This window comes from Benincasa hispida, chromosome 1 (genome assembly GCF_027475165.1).
Source record: "Benincasa hispida cultivar pf3 chromosome 1, pf3_genome.v1.1, whole genome shotgun sequence".
Taxonomy (NCBI): Eukaryota; Viridiplantae; Streptophyta; class Magnoliopsida; order Cucurbitales; family Cucurbitaceae; genus Benincasa; species Benincasa hispida.
This window is the reverse complement of record NC_143478.1, coordinates 40,663,850-40,680,619: the sequence shown is the minus strand read 5'-3', so window position 1 is coordinate 40,680,619 and position 16,770 is coordinate 40,663,850. Positions and strand designations below refer to the sequence as shown.

Sequence of the window (16,770 nt, the reverse complement as noted above, 5' to 3'; positions counted from 1 at the left end):
TTGGCCAACACTTTTTAAGGATGCTCATGCCCACGTTGTGCAGTACGACAGATGCCAGGGAACAGGGAACATGTCTAGAAGAAATGAAATTCCTTTGACATCAATCTTGGAGATTGAATTATTTGATGTATGGGGAATCGACTTTATGGGCCCATTTCAACCATCAAAAGGTCATCAATACATCCTGGTCGCAGTTGATTACGTATCGAAGTGGGTTGAGGCCATCGCATGTGCTAAGAATGACGCAGCCACAGTGGTGAAGTTTCTCAAGAAGAATATATTTGCTCGATATGGAACGCCACGGGCCTTGATCAGCGATGGGGGCTCACATTTCATCAACCACATAATTACCAACCTGTTGACTAAATTTAACGTCAGCCATAGAGTTGCTACTGCTTATCACCCACAAACTAATGGGCAGGCAAAGATTTCTAACCGAGAGATCTAAACTATCTTAGAGAAGGTAGTCAGTACCTTCAGGAAGGATTGGTCACCCAAGCTCGATGAAGCGTTGTGGCCATATAGAACTGCCTTTAAAACACCAATCTGCATGTCCCCATATGCCCTGGTCTTCTGAAAAACTGGTCATCTGCCTCTCGAGTTGGAACACAAGGCGATGTGGGCATGCAAGAAGCTGAACTTTGATCTAGCATATGCGGGGAAAGTCCGGAAGTTGCAACGAAACCAGTTGGTTGAATGGCGAAGGGATGCTTACAAAAATGCCAAGATCTATAAGGAGAGAACCAAGAAGTATCATGACGACTGCATAAACAATCGGACATTCGTCGAAGGTCAACAGGTATTATTGTTTAACGCAAGTTTGCGATTGTTTCCAAGGAAGTTGAAGTCTCGCTGGTCTGGGCCATTCCGCATCAAGACTATATTTCTCCACGGCGCAGTGGAACTGACAACTGAAGACGGGAACAACGCATTTAAAGTCAATGGTCAACGAATTAAGCCTTACTATGGGGGCGATGTGGATCGATGCATGGAGACCATTGACTTGGGCAAGCACGATTAACCGCTTGCAGGGGATGCTGTTGCGGTAATTCTGAAAACTCTTTCAATTAGTACCCCTATATCTATGTTTAATTGCTTTCCTTACAGCTTTTATTTACTGCTTTCTAAATTTAATTTATTTACTACTTATTAGAATTAGCCTTTAATGCTTCCTGTATTTACCTTCAATTTAATTCATTTGTGTATTTCCATGTCATGTTTAATATGCATTTGTAGCGCTATTCTAAAACGATGAATACCGCAACGTCTTCTTGACTTGCGTTATTGATGAATTAAAAAGGGAAAAAAAAGTGGTATGCAATGCGATGATGGGTGCATTTCATGATAACAGATACACTTTGCGTCCATTATAGCCAAATGCATTGCGTTAAGGGATGTGTTGCGCTCGTATGTATTGTTAGCCCATTCTTAACGAAAACGCACTATGTTGAGGTAGCGTTGCGCTGATAGAAATACCGTGTGCCCGTCCTCTAGAAACGCATTGAGTTAAGGGGTGTGTTGCGATGATACATGCGTTGTTGCCTAGTCTCAGCAAAAATGTATTTGTGTAAATGGAAGCGTGGTGTTAATTTTTAATCGTGCACCCGTCTGAATCGAAAACAAAAGATAAATTCATTCATTATTTTTCTATGTAAAGATGCTAATTCTTTGATTCTTTGTATATGATAAAAAAAATTTGTATTGCGTTAATTGTAATTCCTTGAATACTTAGTTAATTTTTAATATAACTAAGTAACAATTCTTTCAAGTACGCAATAGCCTCTTCTTTATCATCCTTTGTCATTATTTGCAATATTCTTGATCTTTTAATTTTGCATTATTCATTGTGCTGCCATGATGAGTTATATGCATACACTTAGAAACATTTCCCACACTTTTTATTTTCTAACTAACACTTAGTTAATTCGTAGCTATAGCACTATTTTACCTTTTATCCTTCAAAATTCTGCTCAAATCTTCTTTTCAAAATTTTGTTTAATTGTTTGTCTATTCTGCCCAAACAACACAATGAGAACCTTGCGCATCTCTAAATTTAGGGGTGGGGAAGGTCTGAGTAGAAGAGATTAAGTGATGCGGCCAGTAAGAAAAATGTGTTTCCATTAAATAAAATAAAATAAAATAAAAAAATAAATTTTCATATAAACTCCAATGTCAGCACAAGGGAAACTCCAAAAACAATCCCAACCTAATAAGAGTTAAGTTGTGAAAGGAGCCTGCTCGCAGTTGGATGTTCGCATGACACCCGTGGGAGCAAGCCAAAACGAAGGTGGGTTTCCAAGAATAACGCAATATGAAAAGAGAAAAATGAGAAAAAGGAAAAAATAAATGAAACAAGAGGCAACTCCTCTGAAATTGAAGAGTTAAAGTTGAGATTGGCACATAACCGTAGTTGGATGTTCGCATGACACCCGAGAGAACAAGCCAAAACGAAGGGTGTAACCATGATCAATAGTCTCTAATAAATGATACAAAGTTTGACCACCGCATCTAGACGCATCAACTTGTTTTGACAAGAAGAGGTAAACATTCCTTTTAAAACTAGAAAAGCATTTTTGAGCAGAAATTTGTGGTATAGAAGAATAAAGTAGGGCTTTGTTATTAATTATCAAGGATAGAAAGAAATTGTGTTGTTATGTAATGTTGCCTAGGTGGAGCATTCAGAGTAACCAATCGACGCAAAATTTAGGATAGGAATTGAGCAATATTGCCTTAGTAGAAGATATGTTTCATACCCCGCCCCAGACCACCCTCTTATGCATAGGAAAGGGCGTGACTGCAGTAGTTATCAACCCTGTGGCTGACACTTACTGCCTACTAATTGTTGCAGAATAACTCTGATACCAATATATAACTCATATACAACGGAATATCTTTAGGCCAAAATTTATTAATTTAGAAGCATAACATATTTAGAGTCATTATCACACTAGATTTACAAGTCCCAAAACCCAAAAACCCTAGTCCCTAAATGAACAACAGTAACATGTGTACAATATTAACAGAAACCACCTAAACAGACGGGTTATAAATCTCTCGACACATGGCTGGGCATTTGGCCGAGGTTTCTCAATACATGGCAGGGAATTTGGCCGAGGTGGCTCGACGCATGCCACCCTCCAGCCCTCGTGCCATCTCAATGCCTCACTTCCATTTTCCTTCCTTCACCAATGCATCCAACGCATCCAACACATCCATCATCCAACGCATCCAACGCATCCATCATCCAACACATCCAACACATCCATCATCCAATGCATTCAATGCATCGAACGCATCGAACGCATCCATCATCCAATGCATCCAACGCATCCATCATCCAACGCATCCAACGCATCCAATGCATCCATCCAGCCTAATGTGTTGGTCTAACCTCCAAGGCATGTTTCACTCCAACTTCAACGTCTCCCTTGGCCAAAATAATCTCTCCAAGATCTTATGGCCAACGCATGGCAATTCCTAGTCCAACAGTTAGTCAATTTTTCATCAATTTAAGCTTAACTCAGAACTACTCAAGGAAAATCTATTCAACACCTAGAAATTTTCCTTCACTTCAACATAGGATTTAACTTTTACTTAGTTAATTTCCTTAATCACCTGCTTAAGTAAGGAATAATGGAAATCCGGGTTTCACAATATGTTTGACGACAAGCATATATCTAAATTTGGGAGTGTGATAACTTGTAGAAATACAAGTTGTTTATACTGTTTTATTTAGATATTGCGGCCAAAAGAAAGAAAAGTTGCGTCAATTGTATAGAAATTAGCTAAGAAATGCGAGAATTATAAATTGTCGTCAATACACCCACTGACACCATTGCGATGGTAGAAAAGAATATTTCAAGTCTATTTTGCAGGAAATGAAGTCACCGCATGCGTTCATGGCTCAAAGATAAAATGAACAACGCATCTACGTTGCATTGCGCCCGTCACTCAATAATGAAGAGACGATCAATGCAATGACGGCGCATGCGACAATCAATCAAGAGCTAAGCGATCAACACAATCTCAACCACATGCGGTAATAAAAAACAACACCGCATGCGGGCAAACAATCAAAGATGTAAAGAGCAACACAAATGCGGAGGATTCTGACGCGTGTACAGCTAATCTTGTGCATTTCGAATGGGCTTGATTGCATAATAAAAGGAATATTCACTCTACCATTTCAAGAACTGCCTTAACAATAAAGTGAGGACCACAAGTCAGAGAGTCAAAGCTTAGCCTATAAATAGGTCTGGCCATTCCACTGAAAAAATATGCTTGAATACAGAGAAAAGTGTATATACTGATATGAGAGAGAGACTGGTTGAACAACTAATCAGAGTAGATACGGGAAGTATTAAGAGACCAGGCCAAGAGGTGAGTCTCCGGGCAAAGAATCCTTCCGATCCCCGCCGTCGAAGCTCTATACGAAGGTTACCTCTATCAGACGAACAAGCCTAAGAGGGAAGCTCTTCTGTTCATCCATTCCACACGCCGGTAAGCAAAACAACCATCCAGATCTATGTCAAGATGTTGACATTCTTCTGTATTTGTTTCTATCTCTTTATCATCACTTGTATTCATCTCCTTAGTCTATCATTCACACCATGTATCAGACGCTTAATCTTAGTATTGAATGTTATGATCATTTCCATTATCATTTCTCTGTCTATTTCCGTTCACCCATAATTCATTTTCTCCATGACGTTTTCTTAATCCCATGGGTAATTAGAAATATTTAAACAAGTAAATTAATTGGGTAAGGAAATAATTAAGTTTAGTCAAGGCATGCTAGATGACATCTTCACCTGTGAGAGTAGAAGTGAAGATGTCATTCCGCCTATCGAGAGAGGGTTGGAAGAATGCGTTAACTAAAGCAAGAAGTACTTCTAAAGACGGAAGCAACCTTGCATTCACCACTTTCATCCCTGTTTCACCATAGAGATATGGTAACGTGGCCGATCACCGAGAGGTGTACGCCAAGGGAAAGCAGAACCTTAGTTACATCTTTAATGCAATTAACAAACTTGCGACGTTTGTACTAATTATTCTTTCCCCTTCCGATTCATCCATAAAGACTTGCCCTCGCATACCACGATCCTTTGTATAAAATTCACAGTTAGTCTCGAACTCAGTATCATGTATATCATGTATCTTGTATCTTGCATCACATTAGCTTAGGTTTATTTTCATCGCAATTTATTTTATTAACGCAACTTTAGTTTATCTGCACAATTTTACTTTACCGCAATTTACTTTTCTGTACAAACACACAATCTTTATTAATTGTAAAAATCGGTCGCATATATCCTAAATGTAACACATTAACAATAACAATCCTTGTGTTCGACCTCAGATTACTCTGAGAAACTTGCGTTGGAATTATACTTGGTTTCAGCGTAAGGAAACTTGTGACAACGTATTACTTTATAGCATACTACAAGCATATAGTTAACAACACATATATCTAGAAGTAGTATCGCATAAAATGTGCATGAGCAATAACACAACATAAGATTACATTTTGTGTTACAAGTTTATGGCAACATGAGCTTGTAGCACATCATCATGCATGCACATTACACACCCATCAAGTCCCAAGTTATCAAGTTTATGGCGTCGTTGGCGAGGACATGGACTTGTTCATTCATTCACATTCATATTTGTCCACATGCTATAAGATGAGATATAAAATTAAGTCATCAAGTTTATGGCGCCGTTGCCAGGGACATGGACTTGTTCATTCATTCACATTCATATTTGTTCACATGCTGTAAGATAAGATATAAAATTAAGTCATTATCTGCCCTGGAGCGACCTTACCAATCGGAGGGTTGTATTATAGGATTCAGAACTCCGTGAACTCTAGAAATTGATAGGGTCTCTCCGGTTCGTTTTCATTCTTGTCTTTCCAACTTCGGGAGCATAATGATTCCGATCTTTGAGGTCTGAAAATGGAGGGTCACACTTATGGGAATTACTAAGTGTTAATAAATTATTGACCAAAGTAGCGATAACTGAGTTACTATAGGAATAAGAGTTATTCTGGTGATAGTATCTAGTCAAGATAGTCTTGGTTCAATGGAGGAATAGTCGATCACCCCTTGGTGAAGGTTATTCTAAACCATTGAAATATCATTGCAAAATATAATAATGAAGGGTACATTATTATTATTATTATTTTGTTTTGCTAAACTTAACTGTATTTAAAAGATTAATGTTGTTTACTAAAAAGGGTATGTTTTTCCTTTCAACATGACTAGCTCTTTAGTTCAACTATTAGCTTCTGAAAAACTTAACAGCGACAATTAATTAACATGGAAAACACATCTAAATTCAACACTAGTAATAGATGACCTGAGATTTGTCTTAATTGAGGAATGTCCTCAAGCCCCTACCTCGAAAGAAGCACAAGGTAAATATGATTTACTAGTTGTTGAAACATATTTAGTGGAGTATGATACCTCAACCTGGATATTGGATTCAGGAGCCACTAATCATATTTGCTTCTCTTTTCAGGAAACTAGTTCCTGGAAAAAGCTTGAAGAAGGCGAGATCACCCTCAAGGTTGGAACAAGAGAGGTTGTCTCAGCCGAAGCAGTAGAAGACTTCAAGTTGTTTTTCAACGATAGATATATCATAGTTAAAGATGTTTTGTATGCTCCTAAAATGAGATGGAATTTGATATCTATCACATGTATATTGGAACAAATGTATAAAATATCTTTTGAGGTTAATGAAGCGTTCATTTTCAAAAAAGGTATTCAAATTTGTTCTGCTATACTTGAAAACAACTTATATAAGTGAAGACCAACTAAAGCAAAATGTATCTTAAATACTGAGAAGTTTAGAACAGTCGAAACTCAGAATAAAAGACAAAAAGTTTCTTCTAATGCCTATCTATTGCACTTAAGACTTGGCCACATAAATCTCAAAATGATTGAGAGATTGGTTAAGAATGGACTCCTAAATCAGTTAGAAGACAATTCTTTACCTCCATGTGAGTCTTGTCTTAAGGGAAAAATGACTAAGTGATATTTTGCTGGAAAAGGTCTCAGAGCCACAATACCCTTAGAGCTCGTACATTTCGACCTCTGTGGACCGATGAATGTCAAAGCTCAAGGTGGGTATGAATATTTCATCAGTTTTGTTGATGATTATTCAAGGTATGGTCATATTTACCTAATGCATCACAAGTCTGATTCTTTTGAAAAGTTCAAAGAATATAAGGTATGGTCATATTTACCTAATGCATCACAAGTCAGATCGAGGGGGGGAGTACATGGACTTAAGATTCCAGGGCTATATGATAGAACACGAAATCAAGTCACAACTCTTTGCACCTAATAAACCTCAGCAGAATGGTGTATCTGAAAGAAGAAATAGAACCTTGTTGGACATGGTTCGCTCAATGATAAGCTTTGCTAAGTTACCTGATTCCTTCTGGGGACATGCATTAGAGACTGCTATCTATATTTTGAATAACGTTCCCTCTAAAAGTGTTTTAGAAACACCTTATGAGTTATGGAAAGGGTGTAAAGGAAGTTTATGTCACTTTAGGATTTGGGGATGCCCGACACACGTGTTGGTGCAAAATCCTAAAAAATTGGAACGTCGTTCAAAATTATGCCTATTTGTAAGTTATCCAAAAGAAACAAAAGGTGGTCTATTTTATGATCCTCAAGAGAATAAGGTATTTGTATCGACAAATGCCACATTCTTAGAGGAAGACCACATAAGAAGTCATCAACCTTGCAGTAGACTAGTATTGAATGAAATTTTCAAAGATGTTACAGATAGAGTTAGTTCATCTACTAAAGTAATAGATAAAACTAGTATATCTGGTCAGTCACATCCTTCTCAAGAGTTGAGAATGCCTCGACGTAGTGGGACGGTTGTTCATCAGCCTGACCATTACTTGGGTTTAACAGAAACACAAGTTGTCATACCTGATGACGGCATAGAGGATCCATCGACCTATAAACAGGCGATAAAAGATGTGGACCGTGATTTGTGGGTCAAAGCCATGGACCTTAAAATGGAGTCTTTGTACTTCAAATCTGTCTGAAAGCTGGTAGATCAACCAAATGATGTAAAACCAATTGGTTGTAAGTGGATCTACAAGAGAAAACGAGACCAAGCGGGTAAAGTACAGACTTTTAAGGCTCGACTTATGGCAAAGGATTATACCTAGAGAGGGAGTGTACTATGAAGAAACTTTCTCTCCCATTGCCATGCTTAGGTCGATTAGAATACTCTTATCCATTGCCACCTTTTATGACTATGAAATTTGGCAGATGGATGTCAAGACAACCTTTCTAAATGGCGATCTTGAAAAGAGTATCTATATGGCTCAACCAGAGGGGTTTATTGCACAGGGTCAAGAACAAAAGGTTTGTAAGTTTCAAAAATCCATAACATTTCTTCTCCAGCATGTATATGTTGTATCGCATGCCAAGATTATATGTTAATTCATTACGAAAGCTAAGTTACTATGATGAAGCATGTGTTTTTCAGATAAAGGCTATGATTGAATGGTTTTAATGTAAATGTTTTACTTGTAAGGCTTGATTTGATTCTAGAGAAGAGCCCGATACTGAAGGACTCGAAGAAGGTACCTGGGTAATAGTACCTAAGGTGTTGACAGTACTAGTAATCTCCAAGTGCATGTGAGTAGTTCTGAATGAGAGGCCGAAGTATGGGTCTCCTGGGCCATATACCAGTAAAGAGAGGCCGAAGTATGGGTCTCTTGGCCAGATACAGACGTTAGGAGCTAGAGTGATGTATGCTCGTTCTCAACTAAGGTTTAGTGATGTTTAATGAGTTTTCTTCTCAAAAGCTTGATGTTATGACCATGTTTATGTTTTAAAGGAAGTTGCTTGAAATGTTTCCTATTATGTTTACATGTTTTATAATAATGTGAAGCATGGCATAATATGATTTCTATAGTCACTCACTAGGCAACTAGCTCATAGTTTTCCTATGTTTTCCTTTCCTAGGTAGTGATCAGATTCCTTAAGGTTGATCCTGCTACTACTTGCAATTGAAAGGCCCGACTAGTTTAAAGAATTTAAGTTAATGATCTATATCGATGTATACATGTTTTAAGGGGAATCAAGGTTTTGTAAATAAAGTTTGGACCCAACTATAAATATTTTATTTGTAGATATTGTGTCATGTTTGTTAAGCATTTGATCATATAGAATTATGTAGAGCTTTCCAGATGTGAGCTAATTGCATAAGTTAATAATGTTTATCCAATAATTAATATATTATAAATATAAATGATAACCAACTTATCATAATATATTTATAACCTATAATTTTAATATTTCATCTCACGAAACATATAAAACATAGCTCTTTTTCTATTTCATGGCACTTAATGTAAATCTCGTTTACATTAAACCTCCACTAGATGTATCTCATACAACATACCGATTATATCATATATAATCAAATTACCTCTTGTCAATTTGAACATTTCAAATCAACACCAAGAACTGATCCTCAACTGAATCCATTGAGCTACCAAGGGTACCTTATGGACCCGTAGCTTGAAGCTCCAACAGTACGTGAATAACTGACTAAACTCTTTAGTCACGGGATCCACCATCCGTTAACTGCCAGGCACTCCACTAAAGACCAACAGTTGAACTCTCCTTACCACAAATATATTATATGTCCATCTTAACCAATCAGAAGCACGACAACCCTTCACATATCGCTCGTAAGTACAGCTTGGCCAATAACCATTATGCCCCTGTAGTTACATCTAACTCCTTAAGTACGACGGATGCCTCTAATGAACATGTCATAGTCCTACTATGACTGAGGCCTCTCTTCCAAAGAGAAGTTGTGGCCATTATGTTCAAGCCACGAAATCAGCCCTTAAGAGAGCAACCTCTCTACTTATCCCTGGTTCGGGAAAGGAGTGAATTCCATCTTATGGATTGAATTCCTAGCTCCTAGATCAGACAAGTCCCAAAAAAGTTAGGCATATTGAGTTGGCAATCTGGCCACTCTCACCCATACTAATCAAAGGACCGCCCTCAAAGGCAGGAGTTCCCAAAACACTCAGGATTTAGGTCGTGTCACCTATGGTCATTTATGTGAGATGTAAGTCTCTAGTATCAAACTCTTTGTATAGGACACCCCTATTTGCACGTCTCCACATAAATGGTTAGGATCTACCATCTGTAGTAGTTTACAACACTTGCAAATCTCTATAAATCAGGTTTATCCGTAGTGTCACCATGATCAAGTATCCCACCGTCATTCTTATACTATGACCTATTTAGGTTATCAGTTAAGGCGTGATCCACTTGTATATCACATATACATGCTTAAGTTCACATAAGATAACCAAGGAGATTTGTTTATTGGATATGAGTAAATGCCAGAATGAAATAACATTTATTTTATTCATCGAACAATGCCTATCTTTACAAAACAACGAGACTCCGGGAGAATTAGGACACCAATCTCAACAATCTCCCATTTGTCCTAATGACTCAGGAGACTAATGTACAATACAATATAAAAATGTACAATATACAATAAACTAGGGCATACCCCAGTATCATCTCCCACTTACCCTAGACAAGATGCCGCATGTCCTGCAGACACAGACTCTCTAGGTGACCCTCGAACACTTTAGCCATGAGGGCCTTTCTAAAGGGATCAACAACGTTGTGCGCCAATACGATCTTCGTGACTATCACATCACCGCGATGCACAATCTCCCTAATTAGGTGATATTTTCGTCTGATGTGCTTACCCCGACGATGACTCTGAGGCTCCTTCGAATTTTTCACAGCCCTGCTGTTATCACAATAAACAGTGATAGGTAAATCCATATTTGGAATAACTTCCAAATCTGAAAAGAATTTCCTCAACCAAACAGCCTTCTAAGCTGCTTCACAAGCTGCTACGTATCCTTGCTTGATGCTTCGCTAGACTATAGCCCCTCCATTCAGAGTGAAAACTGACCACAATGTCGATTTGCGAGAATCTAGATCGGTCTGAAAGTTAGAGTCTGTGTATCCTGTAAAGGCATAGATTGATGGTTCTAAATAAGCACATGGACAGTGATGAATGGTGGAAATGGAGTGTGGATGATGTGTTATGCTTATTCAGACTTTTATACGATACTACTTCTAGATGTATGCGTTATTAATGAAATGCTGGTAGTATGCTATGCGCTGTCACAAGTTTCCTTGCGTTGAAACTAAGTATAATTCCACCGTAAGTTTCTCGGAGTGATCCGAGGTCGAACATAGTGATTTCGTAGTTAATGCATTATGTTCGTGATATATGCGATCGGGGGTTTTTAAATTAATAAAAAAATTGGTTTATACAGGTATTAAAATTTGCGATAAAGTAAAATATTGCGGTAAAGTAAAGTTGCAATAATAAAATAAAAGTGCATAAAAGTAAACCTAAGCTATTATTATACAAGATACAGGATACTGATACATGATACTGAGTTTGAGACTGACTGTTAATATTATACAAAGGGTCATGTTAACGGTGGCAAGTCTTTATGTATGAAATAGAAATAGAAAGGGTACTGAATATAAACATCGCAAGTTCATTAATTACGTTAAAGATATAACTAGGGTTCCACTTTCCCTTAGTGTACACCTCTCGGAGTTCGACCGCGTTCCCACATCTTTGTGGTGAAACAGGGATGAACATAATGAACGCAAGGTTGCTTCCATCTCTGGAAGTACTTCTCGCTTTAGTTAACGCATTCTTCCAACCTTCTCTCGACAGGAGGAATGGCATCTTCACTTCTACTCTCACAGGTGAAGATGTCGTCTAGCATGCTTTAGCTAAATATATTTATTTCCTTAGCACAGATTAATTTACTTGTTAGATTTATGCTAATTACCAAGGGATTAAGAAAACATAACGGAGAAAGCGATTAATGAAGGAATGGAAATAGACAGAAAGATGGAGATGAAAATGATCACGACATTCAATATTAATATTTAGCGTCTGATACATGGTGTGAATGATAGACTAAGAAGATGAATACAATTGATGATAAAGAGATAGAAACAAATACAGAAAACTGCCAACGTCTTAACACAGATCTGGACGGTGGATTTGTTTGCCGGTAGATGGAGTGGATGAAGAGAAGAGCTTTCCTCTCAAGCTTGCTCATCCGGTAGAAGTGACCAGTCTTTCTCTCGGCCTTGTCTCTTAATCCCACGGTGAGGATTGAAAGGATTTGCCCTGAGACTCACCTCTCCGCCTTGTCTCTTAAATCTTCCCCGATCTTCTCCGATCAGGCTCTTCAGACCAGTCTTTCTCTCAACATACAAATATCAAAATATGCTTGTATCAAGTATATTTTCCAATAGAATTTTAGAGGCTATTTATAGGCTCATCTTTGACTCTCTGTAGTGTGGACCCCACTTTATTGTTATAGCAATTCTGGAAATGGTGGAGTGAATATTTCTTTTGTTACATGATCAATCCCGTCAGAAATGCACAATGGTCAGTTGTACACGTGTCAGGATCCTCCACAATTTTGTTGCTCTTTTGCATCTTCAATCATGTGCCCGCATGCGGTGTTGTTCTTTATTACCACATGTGGTTGAAGTTGCGTTAATCGCTTTGCTCTTGATCGATTGTCGCATGCACCATCATTGCATTGATCGTCTATTAATTTCTAAATGATTGGCGCAATGCGACATAGATGCATTGTTCTTTTTATCTTGAGCCATGAACGCATGCAGTGACTTGATTTCCTACAAAACAGACTTGAAATATTCTTTTCTACCATCGCAATGGTGTTAGTGGGTGTATTAACGACAATTTATAATTCTTGCATTTCTTAGCTAATTACTCTACAATTGACACAACTTTCCTTTCTTTTGGCCGCAATATCTAAATAAAGCAGTATAAATAGCTTGTATTTCTACAAGTTATCACACCCCAAATTTAGATATATGCTTGTCCTCAAGCATAACTTCTACTAAGGCAATATTGCTCAATTCTTATCCTAAATTTTGCATCGATTGGTTGCTCCAAATGCTCTACCTAGGCACATTACTTAACATTGCAATTTCTTTCTATCCTTGAAAATTCCTAACAAAGCCCTACTTTATTCTTCTATACTACAAATTTCTGCTCAAAAATTTCTTTTCTTGTTTTAAAAAGAATGTTTACCTCTTCTTGTCGAAACAACTTGATGCGTCTGGATGCGGTGGTCAAACTTTGCATCATTTATAAGAGACTATTGATCATGGTTACACCCTTCGTTTTGTCTTGTTCCCACGGGTGTCATGCGAATATCCAACTACTGTTGTGTGCCAATCTCAACTTTAACTCATGAATTTCAGAGGAGTTGTCTCTTGTTTCTTTTATTTTTCTCTCTCATTTTTCTCTCTCATTTTTCTCTTTTCATATTGCGTTGTTATTGGAAACCCACCTTCATTTTGGCTTCCTGCCACGGGTGTCATTCGAACATCCAACTACGAGCAGGCTTCTTTCACAACTTAACTCTTATCAGGTTAGGATTGTTTTTAAGGTTTTCCTTTGCGCTGACATTGGAGTTTATATGATTTTTTTTTTGAGATGATGAGCACATTTTTCTTAATGACCACATCACTTGATCTCATCTGCTCAGACTTTCCCCACCCCCAAATTTAGAGATCCGCAAGGTCCTCATTGCGTTGTTTGGATAGAATAGACAAACACCTAGACAAAATTTCAAAAAGAAGGCTTAAGCCGAGTTTTGAAGGATAAAAGGTAAAGCATTTGCTATAGCTACGAATTAACTAAGTGTTAGTCAAAAAATACAAGGTGTGAGAAATGTTTCTAAGTGTATGCATATTATACATCATGGCAGCGCAATGAATAACGCAAAATAGAAGATCAAGAATATCGCAAAGTTGACAAAGGATGATAAAGAAGAGGCATAGGCATATGGATAGAATTGTTACTTAGTTGTATTGAAAATTTACTAAGTATACAAGTAATTACAATTAACACAATATAAAATTTTTGCAGTACGAACAAAGAATCAAAGAATTTAGATAAACCTAGAAAATAATGAATTGCAGTTATCTTTTGAATTTGATTCAGACGGGTGCATGATTAAAAATTACACCGCGCTTCCATTAACGCAAATACATTTTTGTTGAGGACGGGCAACAATGCATGTATTCCTGCAACACACCCCTAAACTCAACGCATTTCTGGAGGATAGGTGCACGGTATTTCTACCAACGCAACACTACCTCAACATAGTGCACCTTCGCTAAGGACGGGCAAAGAACACATACGAGTGCAACACACCCCTCAACACAATGAATTTGGGTGTAATGGATGCAAAGTGTATCTGTTATCATAGAATGCACCCATCATCACGTTATATACAAATTTTTTTTTTTTTAATTCATCAATAACGCAAGTCGAAAAGACTTTGCGGTGTTCAACTTTTCATCCAGTCATTCACAAAAATTTTAAGCACATCGCTACTAATGCCTACAAATTAAAGGAATTAAACCTGACATGGAAAGATACTAATGAATTAAATTGAAGGAAAATACAGAAAACATTAAAGGCTAATTCTAATAAGCAATACATAATGTAATTTTAGAAAGTAGTAAATAAAAGCTGTAAAGAAAGCAAGTAAACATAGATAGGGATGCTAATTGGAGAAAGTTTTCAGAATTACCGCAATAGCATCCCCCCCACAAGTGGTTAATCCTGCTTACCCAAGTCAATGCTATCCAAGCGTCAATCCACATTGCCCCCGTAACAAGGCTTAATCTATTGACCATTGAATTTAAATGCGTTGTTTCCGTCTTCAGTTGTCAGTTCCACTACTCCGTGGGGAAAGATAGTCTTGATCCGGAATGGCCCAGACCAGCGGGATTTCAACTTTCCTGGAAACAATTGGAAACGTGCGTTAAACAATAGTACCTGTTGACCTTCGACGAATGTTCGGTTGTTTATGCGGTCGTCATGCCACTTCTTAGTCCTCTCCTTATAGATCTTGGCATTCTCGTAGGCGTCCCTTCGCCATTCGACTAGCTGGTTCAATTGTAATTTTCGGACTTTCCCCGCACTTGCCAGATCAAAGTTCAGCTTCTTGCATGCCCACATCGCCTTATGTTCCAACTCAAGCAGCAAATGACAAGCTTTTTCGAAGACCAGGGCATATGGGGATATGCCAATTGGCGTTTTGTAGGCAGTCCTGTATGCCCACAACACTTCGTCAAGCTTGGGTGACCAATCCTTCTTGGAGGTACTAACTACCTTCTCAAAGATAGTTTTTATCTCTCGGTTAGAAATCTCTGCTTGCCCATTAGTCTGTGGATGATAAGCGGTTGCAACTCTATGGCTGATGTTAAATTTAGTCGATAAGTTGGTGATTATGCAGTTGATGAAGTGAGAACCTTCATCACTGATTAGAGCCCGTGGCGTTCCATATCGGGCAAAGATATATTATTCTTGAGAAACTTCGCCACTATGGCTGCATCATTCTTGGTACATGTGATGGCCTCAACCCATTTCGATACGTAATCAACCGCGACTAGGATGTAATGATGACCTTCTGATTGTGGAAATGGGCCGATAAAGTCGATTCCCCATACATCAAATAATTTGACCTCCAAGATTGACGTTAAAGCCATTTCATTTCTTTTAGACATATTCCCTGGGCATCTATCGCACTGAACAACGTAGGCATGGGCATCCTTAAACAATTTTGGCCAGAAATAGCCACTCTGTAGGACCTTTGCGGCTATCCGCTGCCCCTCAAAATGTCCTCCGTAAGGGGACTCATGACAAAGCTCCAGAATGTGCTTGACTTCGTGCTCAGGAATGCATCAACATAAAATGTGATCAAGTCCAAGTCGATATAGGAATGGGTCGTCCCAGAAATAAAATTTGACGTCATGTCTCAGCTTCTTCTTCTGCTGGTAAGTATAGTCCTCTGGTACTTGGCTGCAAATGATGAAGTTCACAATGTCCGCATACCAGGGAAAATTAATGCCTACTGACATCAGCAACTCATCGGGGAATCTTTCTTCAATATCTTTTTCTTTCACATGAACCTTGCAATTTTCCAATCTTGACAGATGATCAGCGACTTGGTTCTCGGTGCCTTTTTGGTCCTTAATTTCTAGGTCAAACTCTTGCAGGAGCAACACTCACTGTATCGATCTCAGTTTTGCATCCTTCTTTGTCATCAGATATTTGATCGCAGAGTGATCAGTGTACACCACCACGTTTGTACCGGTTAAGTACTGTCGAAATTTCACTAGTGCAAATACCACTTCGAGCTTTTCATTTTTCGTGGCTGTATAATTCTCCTGCGCATCATTCAATGTTTTACTCGCATAGTAGATAGGATGCAAAACCTTGTCCTTGCGCTGAATCAAAACTGCGCCCACAGCATACCCACTAGCATCACACATCAACACAAATGGTTGAGTCTAATCAGGCGCAATCAGAATGGGTGCGGTGATGAGCGCATCTTTCAATGTGTTGAATGCTTTAGTGCACGCATCATCAAAATTATATTCATGATCAGCCTTAAGGAGCGCACTTAGGGGCCTTGCAATCTGGGAGAAGTTGTGAATAAATCTTCGATAAAACCCAGTGTGTCCCAGAAAGCTTCTAAGTGTTTTCACGTTCACTGGTGGGGGTAGCTTGGAAAGTGTGTCGATTTTTGCCTGATCAACTTCCAATCCTGCCTTTGATATTTTATGACCCAGTACAATTCCTTCTTCAACCACAAAG

At 38.3% G+C, this 16,770-nt stretch overlaps 1 protein-coding gene across 1 annotated transcript; it reads left to right on the top strand.

The window, feature by feature from the left end:
• The first annotated feature begins 616 nt into the window (after window positions 1-616).
• Window positions 617-1,021, top strand: LOC120077196 (uncharacterized). The gene has a single exon (XM_039031102.1). It carries the CDS (start codon window positions 617-619, stop codon window positions 1,019-1,021), a length of 405 nt encoding a protein of 134 aa, XP_038887030.1.
• The last annotated feature ends 15,749 nt before the right edge of the window (window positions 1,022-16,770 follow it).